At 41.8% G+C, this 26,111-nt stretch overlaps 1 protein-coding gene across 6 annotated transcripts in view; it reads left to right on the top strand.

The window, feature by feature from the left end:
* The window catches only part of si:zfos-588f8.1, an 84,676-nt gene that overhangs the window by 50,606 nt on the left and 7,959 nt on the right, over positions 1–26,111 (top strand). The window contains exons 6-41 of one of the 6 annotated variants that reach the window (XM_061826340.1): positions 2,265–2,327; positions 2,928–3,027; positions 3,228–3,328; positions 6,269–6,398; positions 6,479–6,568; positions 6,657–6,773; positions 6,847–6,981; positions 7,172–7,293; positions 7,406–7,547; positions 7,635–7,830; positions 8,289–8,364; positions 8,753–8,845; positions 10,074–10,187; positions 10,774–10,813; positions 10,920–11,042; positions 11,144–11,224; positions 11,894–12,004; positions 12,095–12,220; positions 12,333–12,482; positions 12,830–12,990; positions 13,059–14,222; positions 15,730–15,805; positions 15,919–16,010; positions 16,453–16,571; positions 18,107–18,300; positions 18,393–18,500; positions 18,588–18,758; positions 18,859–18,900; positions 19,482–19,593; positions 19,679–19,752; positions 19,842–20,034; positions 20,116–20,244; positions 20,745–20,850; positions 20,937–21,068; positions 25,225–25,348; positions 25,509–25,559. In XM_061826340.1, coding sequence (XP_061682324.1) covers positions 2,265–2,327; positions 2,928–3,027; positions 3,228–3,328; positions 6,269–6,398; positions 6,479–6,568; positions 6,657–6,773; positions 6,847–6,981; positions 7,172–7,293; positions 7,406–7,547; positions 7,635–7,830; positions 8,289–8,364; positions 8,753–8,845; positions 10,074–10,187; positions 10,774–10,813; positions 10,920–11,042; positions 11,144–11,224; positions 11,894–12,004; positions 12,095–12,220; positions 12,333–12,482; positions 12,830–12,990; positions 13,059–14,222; positions 15,730–15,805; positions 15,919–16,010; positions 16,453–16,571; positions 18,107–18,300; positions 18,393–18,500; positions 18,588–18,758; positions 18,859–18,900; positions 19,482–19,593; positions 19,679–19,752; positions 19,842–20,034; positions 20,116–20,244; positions 20,745–20,850; positions 20,937–21,068; positions 25,225–25,348; positions 25,509–25,559 — 5,158 coding nt within the window. The remainder of the gene's footprint in view (positions 1–2,264; positions 2,328–2,927; positions 3,028–3,227; positions 3,329–6,268; positions 6,399–6,478; positions 6,569–6,656; positions 6,774–6,846; positions 6,982–7,171; positions 7,294–7,405; positions 7,548–7,634; positions 7,831–8,288; positions 8,365–8,752; positions 8,846–10,073; positions 10,188–10,773; positions 10,814–10,919; positions 11,043–11,143; positions 11,225–11,893; positions 12,005–12,094; positions 12,221–12,332; positions 12,483–12,829; positions 12,991–13,058; positions 14,223–15,729; positions 15,806–15,918; positions 16,011–16,452; positions 16,572–18,106; positions 18,301–18,392; positions 18,501–18,587; positions 18,759–18,858; positions 18,901–19,481; positions 19,594–19,678; positions 19,753–19,841; positions 20,035–20,115; positions 20,245–20,744; positions 20,851–20,936; positions 21,069–25,224; positions 25,349–25,508; positions 25,560–26,111) is intronic. The other 5 variants (XM_061826341.1, XM_061826342.1, XM_061826343.1 and 2 more) reach the window with 5 other exon arrangements.

Below are 26,111 nucleotides of genomic sequence, written 5' to 3'. Positions count from 1 at the left end.
TTTTTTATATATATTTTTTTCCTTGAAAGAATGTTTTTGCATTTACAGGTTTTTTTTCATTTACAGTGCATGTTTGTTTACAGATTTTTGTTTTTCATTTTGTATTTTTTCTTTTACAGTTTTTTTCACCCCATTTGCTTTAAGGCTGTTAAACCCCTAACCACAGACTAACTTTTCTGAGGCATTAACATGTTCTCACATATTCTCTCAATTAAACATTCAAAACTTCAAACCTTTATAGATCTAAAAAAAAAAAAAAAAGGTACACTACTGTATTATAGAATGAAACCAAAGAGCAAAACCCATTTGAGGCAAAAACATTTGAGAAATAAAAACATACATTTCCCTCCATGCATTTTCTTCCACTTTATCCAGTAGTGGATCATCCTTTTCCAATACAAACAGATTTTTTTTTTATGATCAAGCTATGAGGTTGGGCACACAAGACATTTATTAATAGCGACTCAGGCATATTTTACAGCTCTTCTGGCCAGTTAGCACAGCTTTCTTATAGCGTCATTGGTACAGGTCTATTGCAAAAGAAAAACATAACTCTGGGTCATTGTTGTCGCTCTTTTTCTTCTGAGCAAGAATATTTTATAAACAGGTAGGCCACATTTGATTATGTTTGAGAACTGAAGCCTCGGCGCTTTGTGAAGGTGCACTAAAACGCCGCAGGGTCTGCCGGCCGCCCCTAGTATCGCATCACCGCACTGGATGAGGGCACCCCTCCTCAGTGTAGTTAATCTGCCAAGTGTCCTGTACAGTGCAAAAAAGCCTTCAGTTTGCCTAAATTACAAAATGGTTCAATGCTAGCACCAAACCAGATGTGATGGAGGAGCACAGTACTGATGTGATGACCAATGTCTAGAACTGTCTCAACAGCTCCATGGCAGGCCGTTACCGGAGCCGCAGGAAGTACGTCCTCTGCTGTGCCTTTTTGAGGATGAAGTTATTAGTCTCCCACCTGAGGTCCTGAGAAACTGTACAATGGTACCTCTACATACAAAATGAATTCATTCTGGAAGTCATGTCAATTTTTCAGAAATTGAAGCACTTTTTACATCTAAATAGCCTAATTAATTCCAATCTGTGGAATTTGGGGGCTACAAATACAGCGGCTATTTTTATCCTTTCGTATCCTGAATTTTCCTTCTAGCTAGAGACACTATTTTTCCGAGGAGGGTTTAGTAACCTGAATTTTTTGCTGGAGAGGTTCATAAGTAGAGGTACCACTGTAATTCCCTGGAACTCGAAGGTCTCACCAGTTGATGCAAGGGAGTTGAACAACATCAGGGGAAGCTGTGGTGAAGAATCTCTCTCAAGTCCACAGTCATCTCTACAGTCTTTAGCGTGTTCAAGTCCATGTTGGGTCGGGCACAACAAAGCCCCAACCTCTCCACTTCCTGTCGATATGCAGAATCGTCACGGATTTCGATAAGGCCGATGACTGTGGTGTCTTCTGAAAACTTCATGAGTTTGGCAGCCAAGTGCATTGAGGACCGCACGTTTGTGTTGAGAGAGAGAGAGATTAGCAGAGGGAGGACACAACCTTGGGTTACCCGGTGCAAGTGGTTCGTCTGGATGAGGTGGCCTCCCCCAGCTGTAAATGCACTGGAAGATTGAAGACAAAACGCTTAGCTGGAGAGGCTTGGAGGAGAGGAGTTAGGGGATGATAGTGTTGAATGTAGAGCTAAATCTACAAACAGGATCCTCGCATAGGTCCCCGTGCTGTCAAGGTGTTCCAGGATGAAGTACAGTCCCATGTTGACTGGATCATCTGCAGACGGTTTGCTCCAGGGCATCCAGCAAGGGACCTGTGACGCTCTTGAGGTAGTCCACCATGAGGCGTTCAAAAGACTTTCTGGTCAGTTTGTCATTGAGTACTGGCATCAGAGTTCTTTTGCCTGGCTATTGCTGTTGTTATCTGAGAGCATACCTTTCCTTTTTCTCAGAAGCCGATGGGGAGCCTCTGTGTTACACATTCACTTTTTGATACAATAAATTAAGCGCGCCATTGTCTCTAGTAGCTGTTATTGTTGTATATCTTTGATCTGACCCGATGCTATGTTCACCTTTTTATTGTTCCGACCATCTGTTTTCATTTCGCCTCCTGTTTCTCCCCTTTCTTACTCGTCCACTTTCTTCCATGATCCGAACACACACACTAGCACACACAAACACGTGGTGACCTCTAGTGTTAAGTGATTCATGTTCATTGTTTTTCTTCTTCCTCACCACTCTTCCGTGTTCTTACCTTTCAGTGCTGTGGTGGAGAAATATCTCCTGGAGAAATCTCGGTTGGTCTCCAGAGAGAAGAATGAGAGGTAAGGACGTTCAGGATCTCAAACTCTCTCCCTTTCTTTGTCTAGCCTTCATGGCCTCTTTGTAAATGTTGAACGTTTCCCCAGGAGTCCTCTGGAAGTTGCGCATGATTTAGGATCTTTGACTTAAATCCACCAACATTGAAATATTCACCTAGGATGAACATGTTCTTCAGCATAATAACTTTAGCAGACGGAGATCATATGACATGGGTGAAGCTAACAACTGAAGCATGGGCCATCCCTATTCTGTATCACATATGTATAGAAATTTGTGTGTTTAGGTATCTGTATACATATATATAGTGTGTGAGTGAGTGAGTGAGTGAGTGAGTGAGTGAGTGAGTGAGTGAGTGAGACAGTGATAGTGTAGTGTGGTACAGATGCTTGGTGCAGGCAGCGTGGGATCGATTCCCGCTTAGTGGTGGTGTCTTTCTGCCCTGCGACTGGCTGGCGACCAGTTCGGGGTGTAGTTTGTCTGATAGCTGAAGTTAGCTGGGATAGGCTCTAGCTCTCTCCTTGGATAAATGCAGATGTACAGTATGCATGTAAAACAAAGCATTCTGTGTTTAGTTTATTTTATCCACAATTTGTTCTTTTTAGGAACTATCATGTCTTTTACTACCTGTTGTTGGGAGCTTCTGAAGAGGAAAGAAAGGAGTTTAAGTTGTTGCCACCTGAAGACTACTTCTACCTCAAGCAGGTAGGATGTATAGAATCATATCCCGTCTACATTGGATTACACCTAGTAGTTAGCATGTCGTGAAAATACTGTTTTTTTTTTTTCTTAATATATGCTGTATAAGCTTTTTGTTTTTGTTAATTTAGTCACCCACCTCTTTTTTCTGTCCATTTTGGCATAGTTTTTTCATACTCACATAACAGTTTATCCATTTTCTGTAGCAAAACTTTAAGATAGAAGATGAGGAGGATTTGCATCATGACTTTGAAAGACTACAGCAGGCCATGGAGATGGTTGGCTTCCTTCCAGCTACCAAGAAGCAGTAAGTGAATAATCAGTGTAATTGTGCTTTTTGATAATATACCTTTCATTGAATGCCTTGTTCATCAACAAAAAAATCTATTCTTCAAAACACCCATCCATCGTCTTCCGCTTAGATGAGTTCAAGTCGCTGTGCAGTAGCTTTAGCAGGGACGTCCACATTTTCCCCTCTCCAGCCACTTTATCCACTTCCAAGGCCAGCCAGGAGACACACTCTCCAGCCTTTCCTGGGTCGTCCCCGTGGTCTCATCCCAGAGAGACGTGCCTGAAACACCTCACCAGGGATGCCCAACCCACCTCTTCTGGTTCCTCCCACTGTGGAGTAGCAGAACCTCTACTCTGAGCCTCTCCCATACGACTGAGCTTCTCTCCCTATCTAAGGGAGAGCCAAGACAAACAAACAACAGTCAGGACCTATTGGTGGGAGGCTACCCTCTCATCCACTGAGGTGAACCCAAATGTAAAAGAACTGAGCACGGGGCAGAGTATACACAAACCTGCTGAGCACCTCACACCATGAGGAACTCCAGATTGGAAGAGGAGAGAAGAGTGGAGAGTCCAACCCCTCTCAAGAGGACTGCTACCAGACCTCAAGCCATGAGTCAAGGAGAGCTTAACTATATCTAATCTGACCTCACAAACCAGCTCGTGCTACATCCCTGCCTGAGAGGTGAGATTCCACATCCTGAGAGCCAGCTTCTTTAGCCAAGGATCAGATCGCCAAGGTCCTTGACTTCACCAACCCCACATCTCTCACTGCCCCTGGCCCCTATGGCCCCTCCCACATTTGGCAAGCCCATGGGACAGGAAACTCAAGTTACCATTTCAAGCTGTTTCTGGCCTGGCCCCATTGGTGCCGGCCCAACCATTACCTCCTTAGCGGGGGGCCCCAGTGACCCATGTGCAGGCAAGGGAAACCAACATCCATTTATTTTATTCATCATAGGGGTATTTTAGCTGTGCTTTGTCCGGTCCCTCACATAGGACCTGTTTGCCATGTGTGATCATACCTGGGTCGTGAAGCCCCAGACAACTTTCAGTGAAGACAATAAGTATTTTAACACCCTGCTATATTGCAAGTTCTCCCACTTACAAATCATGGAGGGGTCTTAAATTTCATCGTAGGTGCATGTCCACTGTGAGAAAGAGAATCAAAAAAGAATATTCCAGAAATCACAATGTATGTTTCTTTCGGCTTGTCCCTTTCGGGGTCGCCACAGCGTGTCATCTCAGATGAACGCACATATATGTTTGTATGATTTATTTATTTATTTTTTTAAAACGATTTATTTGTGTGATACACCTGCAAATAAGTGCTGTACTTGGACATCTGAGAAAACCAATACTAATATTTGGTACAGTAGCCTTTGTTTGCAATTACTCCTGTAGTTGTTCACCATGTTTGCACACACTGCAGGATTGATTTTGGCCCACTCCTCCACACAGATCTTTTCTAGATCAAAAAGGTTTCTGGGCTGTCGCGAGAAACACCAAGTTTCAGCTCCCTCCAAAGATCTTCTATTGGGTTTAGGTCTGGAGACTGGCTCGGCCACACCAGAATTTTTATATACTTCTTACGGAGCCACTCCTTGGTTTACCTGGCTGTGAGCTTCAGGTCATTGTCATGTTGAAACACCCTCTCACAACCCATCTTCAATGCTCTGACTGAGGGAAAGAGGTTGTTCCCCAAAATCTCACAATACATGGCCGCAGTCAAACTGTCCTTAATACAGTGCAGTCGTCCTGTTCCACGTGCAGAAAAACACCCCCAAAGCATGATGCTACCACCCCCATGCCTCAGAGTAGGGATGGTGTACTCGGGATGGAACTCATTATTCGTCTTCCTCCAAACACATGGAATTACGACCAAAAAGTTCCATTTTGGTCTCATCCAACCCCAAAACTTTCTAACATGACTCCTCTGTATCACCCAAATGGTCATTGGCAAACCTAAGACGGACCTTGACATGCACTGGTTTAAGCAGAGGAACCTTCCGTGCCATGCATGATTTCAAATCATGGCGTCTTGGTGTATTACCAACAGTCATCTTGGAAACGGTGGTCCCAGCTCTTTTCAGGTCATTGAGCAAGTCCTGTCGTGTAGTTCTGGGCTGATTCCTCACCTTTCTAGGGATCATTGAAACACCACAAGGTCATATCTTGCATGGGGATCCACACCAATTGTGATTGACTGACATATTTAGCTTCTTCTAGTTTCTCATGATTCCTCCAACACTGGACCTTGTTTTCACCAAGGTGCTTGGCAATTTCTCCGTAGCCCTTTCCAGACGTGTGGAGTTGTACAATTTTGTCTTACTGATTGTATGGGGTGGACAGGTGTCTTTATGCAGCTAACAACCTCACACAGGTGCTTTTAAAGGTGGACTAACAAGTCTTTGAAGGTCAGAATTCTAGCTGATGGACAGGTGTTCAAATACTTATTTGCAGCTGTATCACACAAATAAATTGTTTAAAAGAAATCATTTCTTTTTAGATTATCTGTCTCCCAGTGGACATGTACCTATGACGAAAATTTCAGACCCCTCCATGATTTCTAAGTGGGAGAACTTGCAATATACCAGGGTGTTCAAATACTTATTTTCTTCACTGTAGATACGGTAAAGGATCTAGGAGAGCTAAAATACACACAAACATACCTTCTTCAAAACATGGCTAGGAAAATGTTAGGAAAGGAATTGCAAACTGAAATGAGTCCCTGCAAATTTCCTGTCAGTGCTGTGATGTGTTTTGTCCGAGTATTTTCTTAAAAGCCAAAAAAAGGAATAAAATTAAAACAAGTTAGTGAAAGAGAGTAGTGTGTTGATACAATGGATCTTTTTCAGTTTCCTACGTATTAAAACTACAATCATAACAGGATTTGAGGTCATGTTTTGACACTCATTCCTGTATTCCACATTTAAACGGAGTTTCTTTATTGCAGGATTTTTTCTGTACTTTCGGCCATCTTGTATCTTGGCAACGTGACCTACCAGAAGAAGTCAACGGGCCGCGATGAAGGCTTGGAGGTGGGCCCACCAGAGGTCTTAGGCACTCTATCTGACCTGCTGAAGGTAACCTTGTCTGTATTTTACTAAATGGGTCCATCTTTGGTCTGCTTTTTGTAAGCCTTAAACATGGTTGTTACCCTCAGGTGAAAGAGGAACTGCTCATTGAGGCGCTGACAAAGAGAAAAACAGTTACAGTCAATGACAAGCTCATCCTCTCCTATAGCCACTCTGAGGTATCTGTTGGCCTCTAGCTTCCTATTCACAATAATTGTATTTGTTGGGAATCGACATCACTTCTTTCTATCCTTCCTCTCACTTCAGGCAATCACGGCCAGAGACTCGATGGCAAAATCTCTATACAGTGCCTTATTTGACTGGATTGTCCTACGCATTAATCATGCACTCCTTAACAAACGAGACATGGAAGAATCTGTCCCCGTGAGATACAACACATGAATATTTACAGTTCTCACAAATAGCAGTCTTGACGCCATTGTTTTCTCTCCTGTAGCGCTTGTCAATCGGTGTCCTTGACATATTTGGCTTTGAGGACTTTGAGACCAACAGCTTTGAACAGTTTTGCATCAACTATGCAAATGAGCAGCTGCAGTATTATTTCAATCATCATATATTTAATCTGGAGCAGGTGAGTGACCTCTTATTACTACCATCAGGTTAGATGGCTTTTTTTCCTCAAACTCTTCAATTAAATGTAAAACTAATTGTAGCACGTTGTATAATGTTACATGTATGCACAAATTAAATCTTCACAAAATTCACATTAAAACTGGAATTTTCCTTAATTACAAACTGTTATATGGAATTTTATTCTGCAGGAGGAGTACCAAGCAGAAGGAATCACTTGGCACAACATAGATTACATAGACAATGTGGGCTGTATCCATCTCATCAGCAAGAAACCTACCGGTCTGCTGTACTTGCTGGATGAGGAGAGCAAGTAAGAATGACATTGGTTTTGTTTGTTGCAGCTGAACATGTGATATACTAGTTCCCCTTCCTCATTTTACTTGACCCTTCTCATCTCATTATTTTCTTTACTTCTTATCCAGCTTCCCCCATGCCACAGATGAAACTCTATTAGCCAAATTCAAGCAGCAGCACCAGGGGAACAAATACTTTGTTTCCACACCAGTTATGGAGCCTGCTTTTGTCATTCAACACTTTGCTGGAAAAGTCAAATACCAAATCAAGGTATGGAGTACAATGCACACAGTAACAAACACTCAACATTTTTTTACGTCACAACTGTTTATTTTTTTTTATGTTTGACCACTGCAGGATTTCCGTGAGAAAAACACAGATCATATGCGTCCAGACATTGTGGCATTATTGCGGAGCAGTGACCGAGCGTATGTGCGGCAGCTCATAGGCATGGACCCCGTGGCCATGTTTCGATGGGGCATCTTGCGCGCCACCATCAGAGGCATGGCTGCCTTTAATGAGGCTGGTCGCACGTGGGCTGCCAAGACTTCAGGTAACAACAGTGGTGTTGCTATTAGGTGGCTTTGGGGTGAAATAATAATTTAAAGTTGGGAGGAATTTAGCAATGAATTGCGTTCCAGTCAATGAAAATAAGGTACATTTTCATCACTGTGGAGAAAAAAATACATTGCAGGTATGGCCTTTGATCATTTTATACACAAAGCTTTAGGGTTCTGCAGTTTCTCTACTCTATAATAAAAGCCTTTCAGGTCAGCAAAAGAATATTAAGGCCAGAAACGTGAGGCTTTAGCCGATTTCTGACGTTTTTCTCAAAGTGCACAAATCCTTTACACTATTCTGCTGTTTGCAAAAGCAGACCAGTGACGTAGGATTTTGGGAAGTGGATTAAGATTAAACCAAGTTTAGAAGAACCAAAACTGATGCAGTCACGTGGCTATTATTTTTTAACTATTTTTTTTAATAGTTTTTCTTTTTTTGTTCCTTTCATAGGTGTTGTACGGCCAACATCCAGAACTCCCTTGGGAGAGATTCAGCAGGCCAATGCTCCAATAGAGCGAATGTACAAGTAAGGACACAGATATGCGGTATTTGAATAACAAATTCATTGATGGTATCACCGTTTTGTTATGGTTGAACTGGTTTTCTAACCGTCCAGTCTTTTTCCTTTGGGGGACAGCCTCGTCACTGGTGATGTGGAGTCAGTATGTTGGTGCTTATGGCTCTCTCTTTTTGCATTTTTTTTTAACACCTTCGGTTAAACATTCACTGAAATTATAACAAAATTCTGCCTTCATGGAACCATTTTCTGTTTGATACTGTGTGGTACCTTCTGACTTGTTCTGTGGTACGGGATGAGCTGAAGAGGGACATTTTTACAAACCCGCACTCTCCTTTCCCGCTTAACACTTTTTGGTGACCACAGTGTGTGTGGCTCTCTCCTCTCCCCTCCGCAGAAGAGCATCTATGCTCGATTTCTACTTTGATCACTCAGAGGAGCGCCCTCTAGAGGCCTTTGAAGACATCTTTGCTAGCTATGAGACTAAAAAGTAAGTGAAGAGTGGACAAGAGAAGTGGGTGAACCCATGAGACCAGGCAGGCAGGCAGGAAGAATTCATGCTTATTTTGGGCAACAGGTAGACTGGTTTGCTTCCCTCTCTTAATTTACTTCCTGACTAAATCGTATAAAATGCATAGCAAACCATAATGAAAGTACGACTAGCTTGGAATGATTCTGATTTTGGTGTCCTATGGAGCCAGAGTGCAAGAAATTTCTCTAACCTCATTGTCATCACCATTTTATGAATTAGCTCCTCTGTTATATTTCTTGTGTTGGTGGCCATAAACGTGTGCAGCTCAAATTCCATGTACCAACTGTTGACTGTTAAAAGAAATTAAGTGTTGTTACAGGTCCAAGTTGTCTTTTGAAATAGATAAGAATGGAGCGTTTAGCTTTCTGAGAATACAGTAAATCATCATAGAATATTTTTAAGACAGACTCCTCTGAGCTTTAACCCTTACCTCAGGCTTTCAGATCTTCATACTACATTGTTACGCTGATTAACTCAATCAGGACTGTTCAGATCTGCTATTGCAAGGTTGGGTTCACTGTTCAGTGAGATTCTTTTGTGTTGCCCATTCCTTTCCTGCCTGCCTGTCTCCTGATTTCATGGTCACACATGGTAAGTATAGAAAAGTATTGCATGAACCAGCTCTGAGATAAGTCTCAGTATTAATTAACCTCACCAACTTGGCGTTTAGCCCAGTAATTTGAATTAAATCAACACAAATAACTTGGAGTCCCTCCAGCATGGAACCAGAGGCGGACATGTGCATGTTGACTACCACATTCGAAGCGAAATTGGTGTGAATAATGCCACCCATAATACCACCGAGCTCCATTCACTCTATCTTCTGTATGTGAGTTTGTTTTTCTTCTTCAAAAGGGATAGGGCAGCATGGTTGGATGGTTCAGTATGCTCTGTGGTCTCCCTGTAAATAAACATGGAGAGTGGGAGTTTGCATTCTGTGAGTTATTCTTCACGGATGAGCAGACTTTCAATGTTTCTCACTGTCAGACCCCCAACTATCCTGCCCTGTGTGTTTCCATCTTGGGTATCTGTTGGTCTGGTTTTCTGTGAGGTTTTCAAAGTGTTTATAAACACACATTTATGATCTCATCCTTTTTTTCCCTCTTATTTTTACATAAATTTTTTTACCTCCCTTTCCCATTCTCTCCATCCACACTTTATATCTTTGTGTGTGTCGTGTGATCAGAGACATGCATGCACAGATCATCAGCTCCATTAAGAACTTGCAGCTGGATGGTGAGGACCCTCGCAAGCTGTTGCAGTCCTGGGGTCGTCTCCGCTTCCCTCGACATGTCCTCCAGTGAGTCTGCTGACAGACTGGGTGGTGTCGAAGCTCGCCAAAATCAGTGCAGTCAGCTCAGGGAAATAGAAATTGTAGCAGTCATGTGACTGAATCTAATGAAAACATTAAACAGCAAGCTCCCTTTTTTATCAGATAGATTCCTTGAAGGCTGGAGCTTAAACGTGCTGAATACTATAATATACACGGCATGATTAATAATCAGAAGGCATGTAAGGAACAGTGACCCTTCAGCATGTCATGTCAGTTCTAGCAACATGACACTGAATATGAATGTGTTATGCATATGTAGTGCCGGTAGCAAGCAAGCATGTCTGTCTGTGTATGCCGACAGTCCCCGGGGTAAATTTTCATCCCATCTCTTGCTGTGAACTAACTCCTTCCTCTTCCTGTACATCATTCTTACACACTCATCCATTCAAACTGAGGTATCAGTGATCCTGCCTTTCAGGTACAACCCTGAATTTCATCACTGACTTGACAGCGCATGAAGAAGTCTGTACTAACTTGGCTTCAGTCACTCCGTCATGACACCTCTAGTTGTAGTTCTCAAACTCACTTTATATTCTGTCTCCATTTTCCACAGGAAAAACAAGGGAGCTAAACAGAAGCAGGTCATCCCCAAGGTATCAAATGATTCAAACGTTTCTGAGCTATGCTTGTAACTTGGCATGCTTGTGCAGTTGCTACCAAATCATGTCATTTAAGAAAATATTTACTCTTACTGGGCAGAACCTGTTGGATTCTCAATCCCTGAAGTTCATTGTCAGCCTAACTCTACATGATCGCACCACCAAATCGCTTCTCCATCTACACAAAAAGAAAAAGGCCCCCAGCATCAGTGCCCAATTTCAGGTAACGTTTTAACAATCTAATCTAAGGCAGCCACATCCTCCAGGAAAAATCCTGAACATTTCCAAAAAGTTTTTATTTATTCAATCATTCATTCTAAATAGACATCTCTGACCAAACTCTTGGAAACTCTGAATAAAGCAGAGCCTTTCTTCATCCGCTGTATCCGCTCCAATGCTGAAAAGGTAAGACAGATTAGTAGTGATTTGTCAGTGATTTGATTTGTTTGCTTTGTTGTTCTTCTGAATGTCATACCAGGGCAGCGCGAGAATAATTCTTTTTGTGTTTTTACACACTTGGCCAATGAATCTGATTCTGATAAACTAGTTTTGAAATTAGAAGCCAGTAAAAAAAAAATAATTAATAGTCCATTTATTTTAAAAGGGGGATTGCTAACAAATAAATGCTTCCAATACTCCAACAGAATTAAAAATGCAGTTTTGATATTTTAGCAACAAACATGAAGTTGACAGACATAATTTGATGTGGCGGGCAAAACTGACCCCAAGTCATGAGCTTGACACCTGTGGAATAGACAAAATATGTACAGCTGAGGACGGATTTGCACATCTTCCTCATGGTTCTGAGGACTGGCTTTTCTGCCTCATCTTTGCAGAGTTTGCAATATGAATATGCCTCTTGCCTAAAGGATAAGCCAGGTGCCAGCACACCTGCGACCCTAGTGAGAATTAGCGATATTGAGACTGGATAGATGAGTTTTAATTATTTAAAACAAAGTTCACTTTCAAGTATTATTTGCAGAAATCTTGACATTGCTCAGTCGATTGCACTGATAACTCCTTCATTTCCTCCGCATTTATTATGCTTTTCTTCTTCTCCTTGTATATGAATAGAAAGAGATGTATCTTGATGAGGCCTTGGTGCTCCAGCAGCTCTGTTACACCGGAATGCTGGAGACTGTTCGAATTAGGAGGTCTGGCTATGGAGCCAAATACACATTCCAGGTAATGTGGAGTTTACGTTAGTACCTACATAATTCTGTGGATTTTTTTCCTCAACTCTATAATAATGATTTGTTGTGTTGTTGTCTGTAGGAATTTTTAGAGCAGTTCAGGGTTTTGCTGCCGAAGGACTCCACAGCTTCTAAGGAAGATATTTCTGCTTTGCTAGACAAAAAAATTGGTTTGGATACCACCACATACCAAATAGGCAAAACTAAGGTAAACCATCAGGTGTTGAGTTTCTTTTCTTTTTTTTTTTTTTTTTAACTTAACCTGCATGTCTGTTTAAAGGTGGTATGCATGAAAGCTATATTTTTTGCTGTCTGTTCAGGTCTTTTTGAAAGAACTGGAGCGGCAACAGCTGCAGGACACGCTGCACAAGGATGTGATGCGTAAGATCATCTTCCTGCAGCGCTGGTTCAGAGCTTGCCTGCAGAGGAAAGAGTTTATGGACATGAGACGGTCGGCCAAGGTGATCCAGGTAAAGTCGTATGATACATTTAGTATGTCAGCCTATTAAAGAAAATGGTAGAAACTCAACTCAAAGACAAAAGGATGAAGTTTTTTCCGAACAATCAGAGGGAAAGATATAAGGCGAGACAAGACTACAGTAATCCCTCATTTTTCGTAGTTAATGGGGACCAGAACTCCCCACGAAATGTGAAAAATGTGAATGCTTTTAATCATGTAAAGCACATTGAGTTAGTTACCTTCTGTATGAAATACACTATACACATGAATCTGCTTTGCTTTATTATTTGAACATTTCCTATTTTTGTATTCCTGTTTAAAATTATATCATGGTCCCTCAACTGTTCTCTCTGCTAGCATTCATGGCGCAGGTACTCCAAAGAGGAGCAAAGGCGCCGGGCTGTCACTCTACTCCAGGCTGTGTGGAGAGGGCACAGACAAAGATCAATTTATAATCGCCAAAGACAAGGTGTCACCAAGATACAAGCCTTGGTCAGAGGACACTCTGCACGAAGGAGGTAACAGATGCTGACACACGATACCCCTTGGACAAAACATATCACATATTGTAATTGATTTGTTCCAGATGCCACTCCATACGTGAGGATCGACACAGGAAGGAAGAAGAAATTAAGGCAGAAGAAGAAAGGAGGAAACTGGAGGAAGAGAAGGAAAGGAGGAAACTGGAGGAAGAGGAAGAAATTAGGTTAAGAATTGAGTCAGAGGAAGAAAGAAGAAAAGCTGAAGAGGAGGAAACAAGAAGGAAAGAGGAGGAAGAGGCAACAAGAAAAATGTTGGAAGCTAAGGCTGCATTGGAACCAGCTGAACTGAAACAAAGAGAACAGGGAGGTGGAAAACAAAAAGAGCCCCAAACAAGAGAGGATCCAGATATAGAACTGGTTACAGAGGAGATGCTGGATGACAGCCTGCCTGACCAGGAGCCAGATGATGAGCAAAGAGAGGACAATGGAGAGGTGACCTCAAGCTCTCACACAGAGGAGGAGCAGGTTAAGGATGAAGACGAGGAGGATGAATGGTTACCCAAAGCGCAAAAAAGAGTGTGTGAACACGTACCACTCATGTCTGATTTGGAGACCAACGGTACTCTGGCTGAGGAAGGTCCTCAGCCAGATGAAAAAGAGGTTTCAATACATGGTTTATCCTTTATTGGGATCCCCTCCAATGTTCTTGAAACCACATCTTCATGTTCGGAACAGGCTTCCAGCACTACCTCTACAACCTCCCATTCTGAACATAAGCTAATCCGTCCTGTAGCCAAGGGTCAGGGATCTAAAAGTCAGGAGAAGAGAGAACAGAGGAGGCGGAGGGGGTTGGAACACAATCAGAGAGAAACTTTACGAGCTGCCTCCACGTCATCCTCAGGGACCAGTCTGGAACAAGCATCCCCTCCAGAGAGCAAAACACCTGAGGCATCAAAGCAAAGAGACCGGGCCGACACCAAGGAACTTGATCAGTATACATTTGTGGCCTGGAAGATGAAAGAAGAAAAAGCAGGGAAAAAGGAAGCCAAAAATTCTTCCCAATTCAGTGTTGTTCGTCCCACTTCATTATCATTGCAACTCGATGACTCTCTGCATGGGAAAACCGCAACTGACGGTGGAACTTTGAGCCTGCAGCGCTGGCATGAACCAGTCAAAGAGAAGTCTGAGAAATGGAAGGGAAAAATGACTGCTGGCGAAAACTCTCCTCCACCCCATAACAAAGAGGAAAGAAGGTCCAAGCAACCATTGTACGTTTTCTTTTATGGCTATGTTCTCACGTTTAGATCCCAATTGACCCCTCCGTACAGGGCACTTTACCACGCCTCCTGAAGTGACGTCACGCCACGTGCGCCTACGTCAGACAAACAATTAGCAAAAAGTGTGGCGCAGCAAGAAAAAAATAGAGCGAAACTGTCCGATTTACCGGCTGATTTCTCACTCGCATTCTTAGCTAACAGTGAAATATCGTTGAAAAGCAGACAGCAGGGCTTCAAGTATTTCAGCGAGGGGTATTTCAATGGTATTTACATGCATATCGACGGAGAAACCATTGATATTAGCTCAAGATCTTTCCAGAGTCAGAGGAAGACCGAGAAGCCACATAATATAATATATTATAACCCAAAGACGAATTCGTCATTGACAGTTTCGTATTTTCATGTTACATATCACACTTGTGTGCAGAATCTTTATATCTGTATAACCGTTTGTGAACCGCCGTATGAAGGAAAAGAAGAAGGCGAGGCTTGATTTACGAGTTGTTTCTCTCGTTTTCTTTGTGTAACGTCACGCGCTCCTCTCAATAATTATTCTTGAATTAGTGCCGAACCTACGTAAGTCCCGACTGAGTACGACAATCACTACTTTAGTGTACTCAAACATCCTTCCTTCAGTCTTCGTGTCTCGGTGCACGTCAAAGGCTTTTAGGACTGCTAGTCCGGTTTAGCTTAGCTAATTAGCCGCGAACAAAGGGACACGTTTGCGCAGTCAGATCATCGCAAAATATCGCTCAACACAGATCAAGTGTGTCAATCATTCACACTTAGCTATGTTATGCAAGCGAAGAACTGCTAATTAATTTATATGAGACATGTATTGAAAATCAAATATAGGGCATACCTTCGTGCAAACACAGTCCGGTTTACCGTAGCGGCGTAGCCGCGAACAAAGGGACACGTTTGTGCAGTCAGATCATCGCAAAATATGGCTCAACACAGATCAAGTGTGTCAATCATTCACACTTAGCTATGTTATGCAAGCGAAGAACTGCTAATTCATTTATATGAGACATGTATTGAAAATCAAATATAGGGCTTACCTTCGTGCAAACATAGGTGTTCTGTTTGATTTTAGATGGATTCAGTTGATCATGCCGTCTTCCACAAAGTTTGATCCATCGAAGACATTTTTCGTACTGGGTCTTCGGTTTTGGAAAGGGTACGAATTGAACTCCACCAACTAGCCTTTCAGGATACCTGTCGTCACTATTGTAAAGTCCGTGACTACACCTCTTAACCATATCTATTGTTAAAGAACCCAAATATGCGATAAAACGCCATCAGAAGCTATACTGGACCATGCAGCGTTGTCTGAAGAAACTGCGGGTCCAAAAAGGGGGCGTGGCTTATGCAGATCTCTGGCCTCTGATTGGTCAGCGACGCGGATACCGCAATTTCTACGGAGGGGTCAATTACACGAGATGTACTATATCAAATACATAAAATATTTTCATACCTATTCATTTTTTATTTGCAGAAGTCAAACAGCTTCCTCCTCACTTGACAGTTTGTCTCCATGTTCTGAGGGCGCTGGCGCTCTCTTAACGCGAGAGGTATTTAAAATTCTATTGGCAATTTTACTGTGAAAATCACAACTATTCTCTCAATAGCGGAACATGTTCAATTTAAAAATATATATATCTATTTTTTAATATATATTCCCCAGATGATTTTGTCTCCAGAGAACTTCAAAGAAAGCTCCTTTAGGAAGAAAAACCAAGAGGACTCAACCCTCTTCACCCCATCTACACCAGACAGGTAACTATATTCAACACGTGGTGAGATGGAGAAAAATAAGAATCTTAAACAATATAAATTGATTTGGATTGAAGTTGTTCATCTATGCACAACATTTGCGAGAGAATTTTTTTCTGTGATGGAAATCCTTAATAAACACAAACACATTTGAGACATCTATTATCTCAGAGCTAATTCGCAGTCTTATTAGAGGGTCTTGAGTGGCACTTTTTCTTGTGCTATTAGTATCACAGCTGGAACAATACTTTTTCTCTGACATTGTAATCGCTCTTTTTTTGTTTTTGTTTGTTTTTGGAGGTTGGTGGTGGTAGTTGTTTTTTAAGATGGAATTGTTCTTTGATTATCATATGCTTTCAGGATTCCAGAGGTAACGATTTGGAAGCTCTTATTAACACATCATTAACAGAGAATTTAACAAGGAAATTGAATGTCAATCCTTTAGGTCGGGTGGTTTCTTCAGCAAAATCTTGAAAAAGCGACCACTCAAGGAGGCTCACACTCCCGACAATGGAGAGTTGACACTTCCCCAGGTTCTCAATGAAAAGCCCACCGGAGGGGAAGGTAAATGACATGCAAATGTTCATTCTTTTCATTCCAATCAATCACGTGTTTTTTTTTTTGTTTTTTTTTTTTTGTTTTTTTGGGGGGGGATAAATGGTGATGACAGACATTACAAGACTGTTTATGATGATCCTGACATTTGAAGAACAGATGATTTGTTTTTCTTGATCTGTAGTTTTTGCATGCTTTATATACTCTTTTACTCATTATCGTTACCTTTGATAGTGCCAAATGCTGCCAAATATTGTTTGAAAATTGTCCTCAGTACAGTGGAACTACTGAGATGTTACACAATCAATTCTTGAAGGCTGGTCAAAATGTGTAGTAAATTATAGAAAAGTAATTAATACCTTTTACTAAGTGTATGTTTTAAAATTATCAAATCAGTGCAAAAATAAGTTAGTGTTCACTCTCCATTTTAGTCCCTATAAAGTTAAAAAATAAATTACAGACATAACAGAGAATATTTTTACCGGTCCCGCCAAATGTGTATGATTTGGAAAAAATTGTCATGTGTACAAATGAGGCTTGAAAATTGTAAATAATAATGATTGTTTATTTAACAACTATTTTGTCCTACATGTTTCAACTGCAACTTTGCCATTGCGTGCTGTCTGCTCCAATCCAACATACATTTGAAATAGTGACCTGAACTTTGAACTAGTTGGTAAAAATGAATTTTCCCAACAATGACCCTGTATTATCGCACATCGCAATATATTACAGATTTAAAAACAAAAATCATACTTTCATTTTTTTTCTCCCCATTATCATAGAACCATACTTTGATGTGAACAAAGTGGGACAGTTCTGATAGATTAACTGAGGGGAGACTCATTCTGGACTCGAAAGTGCATCACATAGCACTATTATAACCCACCCCGTCAAAAAAATCTGGAAAACTGCCATTTTAAAACTGTTTTCACAATAGTGTACTCCATATTTCTTTGTCTTTGCATGTTTTCAACAATTCAAACTTGTTTAATGTATTTAGAAACAAATCTCTGAATTCACTTTTGAGGGTCTTTAACTTTGATAAGTGGAATATTGTACCAAATACCTAGGATATTTTCTATGTTGCATTAGGTTAAATTTTTGGTTCTAGGGTCATCCTCATACAACATAATTACCCTGTGCTGATATTTAAAAAAAAAAAAAAAACATGAATCTCATAACATCGTGCAGAACGTATTTTCCTCAAAATGTTTGACAAATTGTATGACGTGAGGGGTCTTAAGTGAATTCCCTTCTTTTGCGTATTTTCTCTGCAGGACTGCTATCTTTCAAATCAGTCAGACTTCATGACATAATAAAAAAAATATATATATTGTTATTTCTGGAGTCTTAACTAATCTTGCTACTGCTTTCTGAGAAAACTTTGATCATTTTTTCAGCGGGGCAAGTGAAAACACATTCGATTTCCTCCAAGTGTTCTTTGTCCAGTTTGAGCCTGTCAAGTTAAAAGGAGTCTTTTCATCACACATTTGATTACTTTTTATAGCAGCAAATATCAAACAATTCTTCCCATCATTTAGTCCCAGCATCTGGACACTCATCGAGACAGTTATCCCAGTTCCCAGGAGAACGTGCCAATAGAAGTTTGGGCCGGAACCCTACCATTAAAATTAGTCGTGCTACACGCGTCTCTGAGCAGTGGAATGCGTCACTGGATCGAGAGATCACGAACGCCAATGAGTTGCGTCACCTTGATGAGTTTCTGGGGAACCAGGTATATAAGAATCCAGTGCGTTACTCACTTCATTTAGGAATTCATTTTAAATTTTAAAAAAAATGTTATGTTTTGTTTGTGCCTCCTCTTAGGTCAATGATTTCCGCTCCAGGGGGAAGTCACTCTCAGCCACAGAGACAATCTTTGTAACAGCCACCAAGGAGTTCAGAGATACCATAAAAGCTATGTACTATCTTCCTGTAAGTCTTTTTCCCATGTGACATTAGTTTTTCCCTGCCACCTTTCATCTTTATCAATGGCTCACATGTTGGTTCAAACTTTACTAGAAACCAACAACCGGCTACAAAGGTCTCATGACAGGCTACCAAAACAAAGTGATCCACCTGGCTGGTGATAGACAAAAAGAAGAAGTCCAGCTTGTGGTCAACCTGTTTCAATCTGTGCTAGATGGCTTCATTAGAGGCGAGATGAAGAAAGAGGAAGCTGAGCCTGCCAAGGTAATAAAACACAAATCCGCTTTCACTCACTTTGTACTTTTAACTTTTTATATACCATGAATAACAGACATATGCTTGTACGCTTTTGATTTTATTTCAGCCTGTTAAAACCAGGAAGAAGCGACGGAAAAAGGATAAAAGTGTAAGTATACAAAAAGTTGAAATTACTTATCAGTTTGTTATAGAACACTGCTTCTAAAGGGCTCTTTGTACTGCTTTGCATCACGTGACTGACGCATTGGCCCACGTGGACCTTGAGTATCACTTGACCTGCACACGGCACAAATTGTCGCCCCATGCAGAATGCCACGGAAATCACCTTTCGTGATTGGTCCATTTTGCTAGTCACATATGGTTTTAAATGCACCTACGCCGCCACCTTGATCAATTTTGCAATATAAACAGGTCATCTAGATCCATTTGTTCTACCAGAAATTGTTCCAGGCTCATCACTGTTGTTGCTTTATTTGTTCCGGAGAATATAAATGGGTACCAGAAATGGCCATAAAATCCAGAGGAAACTCCACCCTGTGGCGTCCCAGCCAATACCAGTGATAGCAACACACATCTTGAAGAACTGCAGCACATTTTAAAAACAGCGAATGTCGGTTGTGCTCGAGTATAAAGCCAAACGACGTGCAGGACCTAGCCTCAGGGCCGTCAGTTCCGGCATTACCCGCATGAATATTAAGAAGTCTTAATAGTTTACATCTGTCTTTTCAGATTGAGAGCCCCTTGGATCATGTGTTCGTCAACTACCAGGTCAACATCATGCAGTCATGTGACCAGTGTACTTCTTACATCTGGGGGATGGAGAAGGCCTACATGTGTAGCTGTGAGTCATGAGTTACAGTAATTTTATCAAATCCTGCCGTGTAACAAAAAATAAAAAATAAATGTACAATTTGACGATCTTACAGATTGTAAGATGGTGTGCCACAAAAAATGCCTGAGCAAAGTAGTCACAGACTGCTCCACTTTCGGTGCCAAAAAGGTATGTTTTAAACCTTTGATTAGGGATATCCTTTTTATCAAAACCCGTGATCTGAAGTGGAACTGTTCGACCAAATGGGAATCCAACAGAGTGACGAAGAGTTTGGTGGTCAGCACTTTGGTGTGCGTGTGGGTCACCTGGTGAGTGAGAAAAACCCAGTCCCCATGGTCCTGGAGATGATGCTGGAGCACGTGGAGATGCAGGGCCTCTACACTGAGGGCATCTACCGCAAGTCTGGCTCAGCCAACCGCATGAAAGAGCTACACCAGCGATTGGAAACTGGTACAGTATTGTACTTTCATTTTCCATGCAAATGCTATATAGCAATTAGTACATTGACACAGCTTTTTTTTTTTCCTCTAGACCCCCACCTTGTGTGCCTTGAAGACTACCCCATCCACACAGTTACAGGGCTGGTGAAGCAATGGCTGAGAGAGCTGCCTGACCCACTCATGACCTTGACACATTATAATGAGTTCCTGCATGCAGTAGGTGAGGATTGCCACTATTTATTTTGTTTTTTACCATACTTACTTGAGTGCAACCCTTTCCATACCGTTACAGTCCTCCAGGGCCATACTAAATTTATGCAAAAAGATAATGATGGAACAATTGTTTATTTGTGGGTAAATGTGTATGGGCCTTATAAAACAGTTCCTCAGAGGTTTTAGTTATTTTTAGATTGTAAGACAGCTCATAGTATATTCTCTTGCGTGCCATATTCGGCATGCCTCACTGGAAGAGAAGCAAAAATATGAGGGTGCTTTGTCATTGCTAATAAGAGAATTTGTTATACTGTAACTTACAGGTATTAGTAGTACACACATTGTATCTTCCAACTTTCATTTCAGAGCCTGCACTCAAAATGTGACAATATACACCTACGGAAAATGATATCTCATTTAAATCACCTCACCAAAAAGCTGAGATGTCATTCTTTAGCTATGTTTAAACCAGAATTATTTTTACTGTATTGCTTTATATGTATTCAGAGCTACCAGAGAAGCAGGAGCAGCTCTATGCCATCTACAAAGTGCTGGAGGAGCTTCCAATAGCAAACTTCAACACACTGGAGAGGCTTGTCTTTCACCTCGTCAGGTCCAAATTGGCATCTGTTTTCCTCATTGTCTTAAAGTAAAGATTTGAAAGTAATTTGTATGTTATTTTTCAACATTTCCTTGCAGGGTCTGTAAAGAGGAGGCTCACAACCGAATGTCTCCCAACTCCTTAGCCATTGTGTTCGCTCCGTGCATCTTGCGCTGCCCCGATGGTGCTGACCCACTTCTTAGCATGAGAGATGTTGCCAAAACCACCACGTAAGAATGCAATACAGCATATCCCATTTATCACAGGGATACTTTTGTAATTGACCCCTCCGTACAGGGCATTTAACCACGCCTCCTGAAGTGAAGTCACGCCACGTGCGCCTACGTCAGACAAACAATTAGCAAAAAGGGCGGCGCATCAAGAAAAGAATAGAGCGAAACTGTCCGATTTACTGGCTGATTTCTCACTCGCATTCTTAGCTAACAGTGAAATATCGTTGAAAACCATACAGCAGGGCTTCAAGTATTTCAGCGAGGGGTATTTACATGCATATCGACGGAGAAACCATTGATATTAGCTCGAGATCTTTCCAGAGTCAGAGGAAGACCGAGAAGCCACATAATATAATATATTATAACCCAAAGACGAATTCGTCATTGACAGTTTCCTATTTTCGTGTTACATGTCACACTTGTGTGCAGAATCTGTATATGTATCTGTATAGCCGTTTGTGAACCGCCGTATGAAGGAAAAGAAGAAGGCGAGGCTTGATTTACAAGTTGTTTCTCTTGTTTTCTTTGTGTAACGTCACGCGCTCCCCTCAATAATTATTCTTGAATTAGTGCCAAACCTACGTAAGTCCCGACCGAGTACGACAATCACTACTTTAGTGTACTCAAACATCCTTCCTTCAGTCTTGGTGTCTCGATGCACGTCGAAGGCTTTTAGGACTGCTAGTCCGGTTTACCGTAGCGGCGTAGCCGCGAACAAAGGGACACGTTTGTGCAGTCAGATCATCGCAAAATATGGCTCAACACAGATCAAGTGTGTCAATCATTCACACTTAGCTATGTTATGCAAGCGAAGAACTGCTAATTCATTTATATGAGACATGTATTGAAAATCAAATATACGGCTTACCTTCGTGCAAACATATCTGTTCCGGTTGATGGATTCAGTTGATCATGCGATCTTCCACAAAGTTTGATCCATCAAAGACATTTTTCGTACCCGGTCTTCTGTTCCTGTTGATTTTAGATGGATTCAGTTGATGATGCCGTCTTCCACAAAGTTTGATCCATCGAAGACATTTTTCGTACTGGGTCTTCAGTTTTGGAAAGGGTAAAAATTTTAACTCCACCAACCAGTCTTTCAGGATACCTGTCGTCGCTATTATAAAGTCCGTGACTACTCCTCTTAACCATATCTATTGTTAAAGAACCCAAATACGCGATAAAACGCCAACAGAAGGTACAGTGGACCATCCAGCGTTGTCTGAGAAAACTGCGGGTCCAAAAAAGGGGCGTGGTCTATGCAGATCTCTGGCCTCTGATTGGTCAGTGACGCGGATTGCGCAATTTCTACGGAGGGGTCAATTGATGGTGACCAACTGGTTAGACCGTTTGCCTCACAGTTCAGAGGTCCAGGATTCAAATCCCCCCCGTGTGGAGTTTGCATGTTCTTCCCCTGTGCTTGCGTGGGCTTTTTCCGGGCACTCCAGTTTCCTCCCACAATCACAAAAACATGCATTAATTGAAGACTAAATTGGCCCTAGGTGTGATTGTGACTGCAACAGTTGTCTGTCTCCATGTGCCCTGCGATTGGCTCACAACCAGTTCAGGGTGTACCCTGCCTCCTGCCCAAATATTCCTGGGATTGGCTCCAGCACTCCCGTAACCCTTGTGAGGATAAGCAGCTAAGATAATGAATAAATGGCTCGATATTGATGAATTAGTAGTGAATTACTCCCTAGTTATCGTTTGAGGATGTAATATAGTTCCTTCTGTGAGACCCTTTCACAAGAGTTATTGTTGGTATATTAGTTTACCGGTCCGTTGTTCGTAGTTGTCAGTGAGGATTTCTGAATAGGAACCTCTTGAGCTTGCCACAGTTGTGGTAAGAATTGGACTAAGTAATCGTAGTATGGTCCTTTGACCTGGGTAAAGTTACCACAGATGTGTCAGAGACCCACACTGACTGGGTTCAAATCTGGACTATTAAGTGTCCATATAAAAACTACATACAGTGTGCCCTTGCCCATTCGCGGTTCACCGTTTGCAGCCCCGCACTATCAGGGATTTTGCTCTCAAAGTTGTTTTGTTTTCTCCACAATATACCAAAATTTCAGGACCATATGGTGCACTTAGAAGTCTTAAACTCCCTTCTAAATAGACCACCACCTTATAAAGTGGCGCGCCTTATGTGCATGCTAAGATCCAAAATCTCTAAATGTTGTTCTGTAACTAGTCCAATGAAGTACTTAGCATGTATGCTAGCATGTGTTTTAGCATGTAAGTAAGCTACCATATGATGGCGCTCATGAGACAGTGAGGTAAAATTACAATTTTACATATTTGAGCAAAAGAAGCTTTCATTGCCCCACACAATGAGTGTAGCCAGGTCATTACTCAAGATGTTCACACTCACAGTGTCACATCAAAACTAAAATTTTCACACCACAGCAAACAGAATAGCATGACTAGCAAATAGTAAAACAAATAGAACTATGATTGAAGAAATGGACACGAAACATGCACTTTAAATGCTATTTACATCCTTCTAGCATGCTTTGTGGTGCTTCCAGCATGCTTCATGGCACTATGGACCTCTTTAGTGCTGCTTTATTCCACAGACTTTTAAATTCCAAGTGTCATGCCTATAAACATTGTAAAATAGATATTGTAATTAAAAATACATATAATTTCAATGTCTATACGAAAAAATAAATATGAGTAGAGAGCGTCATCCATGTGCAAAGTTGTGGAAGTCTCATTCAAGTACATTCAAGTGGTAGCCATATTTGCTGCATCTTCTGTCCGTGACGTCACACTGGAACATTCGCCATTGAAAACACACTGTGGCCCATACTATGGGACATGCCCCTTCAGACACGGAAGCTCTTTTCAAAGAAGAGAACGTCTCACAGCCGAGTGAAGTGACCGGGGCAATATTACCCTATCATTTCAAGCCATATTTAGCGGATCATGCCCAAACCGCATGTGGCCAAAGCACCTCCCCACCCGATCCACCTCCGCGGAGGCGATGTACAAAGGCGTGTACAAACGCCTCCCCATCCGATCCACCTCCGCGGCAGTTATAAAAACAACACCGTCCGCGAGCAAAGACGACACTGCGGCCAAACCACCGCCCTGTCTGATCCACCTCCGCAGTGGAGATGAGCCACCATGCCCGGCGCCCCGACGAGCCCCGCCGGCTTTGTCAACATGGCTTCGGCCGGGGGGGGGGGGGGGCACAAGGCCAGCTCGGCATTGTCGACAAGGCCGGCGGTGATCCACACGCCCGGCAGCGATCCACAAGGCCTGCGGAGGCCGTCCTTCAGCGGCTGCTGCACGGAAGCCTTCCGATGCGCACATCAACACGTTTAGCACCCCTTACTTACGGATTACGTCCCAACCCCGACTATTGTTTTTTTTTTTTTTTTTTGGAGCTGTGTACACACGCTTACCTGTCATTTTGAACTCTCAAAGCTCTCATCCTTTGCATCTGTGCAACCATTTTTCACGACGAATTGGGTCTTTTTTTAAAAGTATGAAGAGCGAATACATCCTCCCGAGTGTGCGAATATGTGAAAGCATTTTGGCTAACATGAAGAAACAACGAGCTACGTTCCAATTGGTAAAACTCTTATAAACAAATGAGACGGCTTAAGTAAGTCACTTCCTGCTTGTTCTCGAAAACAAAAAACCTCGAGAGGATTTTCATGGCCGGAGTTACAAAAACCCATATATGTCAAAATCATGTTTTGTGGTGGAAAAAAACAGATGGGTCCATACAAACTGCTGTTTTTTCATTAATAACATGCTAAAAATCATGCATTTCATGACAGTTGATCTTTAAGTTGACAGTGGATCTATAAGTGTGTCTGATGTTTGCAAAAATATAGTACATATCATACAAGGGTTTTTAGTTTATCATGGGGGGGCCAGCAATGCCCAAAAATAATGAGGGAACTGTGTGTGTGTGTGTGTGTGGTGTGTGTGTGTGTGTATACACATATGCACAGTTGAAGCCAGAAAGTTTACAGAAACTGCAAAAACACATAAAAGTACAGTCAGTAAAGAAGAAACAACAATGAACCACTATATCGCTTGGGTTCTTTGTGCACATTGCGTGCCCCACCTATACTGTTCATGCAGCGAACACCTGTGAAGATGTACAGTACAATCTTTTCACTCTCTTTAAAAGATGTGTGGAGATGCTGATCAGTGAGCAGATCAGGCGCTATAATGAAAAGATGGAGGAGATCGAGCAGCTGGAATATGCGGAGGCTCTGGCTGTCAACCAGCTCAAACTCAAGAGAAAGAATACGGTAAGAACAAAACCTCATCTCGTTGTCACTTGCATTTCTTTAATTCAGTGTTCAGAAAATGAGTCACCCTCTCCTGCGCTATTAACTCTCAAAGAACACCAGATCCTACTGTTCCATGGGTATTTTCTTAATAAGGTCCATGTTCCCTGTCTTTCTTTAGCACTACTGGCATTTACCTCTCAGGTTCTCAGCTCCTTACAAAGGAGTGGTGGTATGTATCATCCAGTTCTCCTGGTCAAGTAGATCTAGCAGATGTAGCCTTGTAGTACACTCCTATGTGGGCCATGCAGAAGGAGCTGGTGTGCACGGCATGGTAGATGTGGGTGATGCAATACCCTCTTTTTATTAGTCATTTGGTTTCACCTTATCCCACCTCATCTTCCTCCTCCATACTAACTACTTGTAGTTTGCATGTTTCTGTTAGTTTGGTTGTACTATGGGAGCATTGTTTATTCTTTGAGAACAAGATACTACTGGGTTGGTTTTCTTTCTCATTAAAAGGACACGAAATTACAATCGTGTACTTGTGAAAAGAGGTAGCTATCATGCATGTTACTTTACTCCTCAAAGCTCTGGAAGTGGGATTAAGTGGGTTGGCTTCATACATCTTCCCTTCATAGAACTCTCCCCTTGGTCTTTTTCTAAGCATTGAATTTGTTCAGGCTGCTTTAATTGGTTATAAGTTAATTGTTCACAGATGCTTTGTAAGACTGATGTGATGATGCATGAATCTCTTGAGCAACCCATTTTTCTTTACTAATAC

The sequence above is a fragment of the Syngnathoides biaculeatus genome, chromosome 7 (genome assembly GCF_019802595.1).
Source record: "Syngnathoides biaculeatus isolate LvHL_M chromosome 7, ASM1980259v1, whole genome shotgun sequence".
Classification (NCBI taxonomy): Eukaryota; Metazoa; Chordata; class Actinopteri; order Syngnathiformes; family Syngnathidae; genus Syngnathoides; species Syngnathoides biaculeatus.
This window is presented reverse-complemented; position numbering and strand designations above follow the sequence as displayed.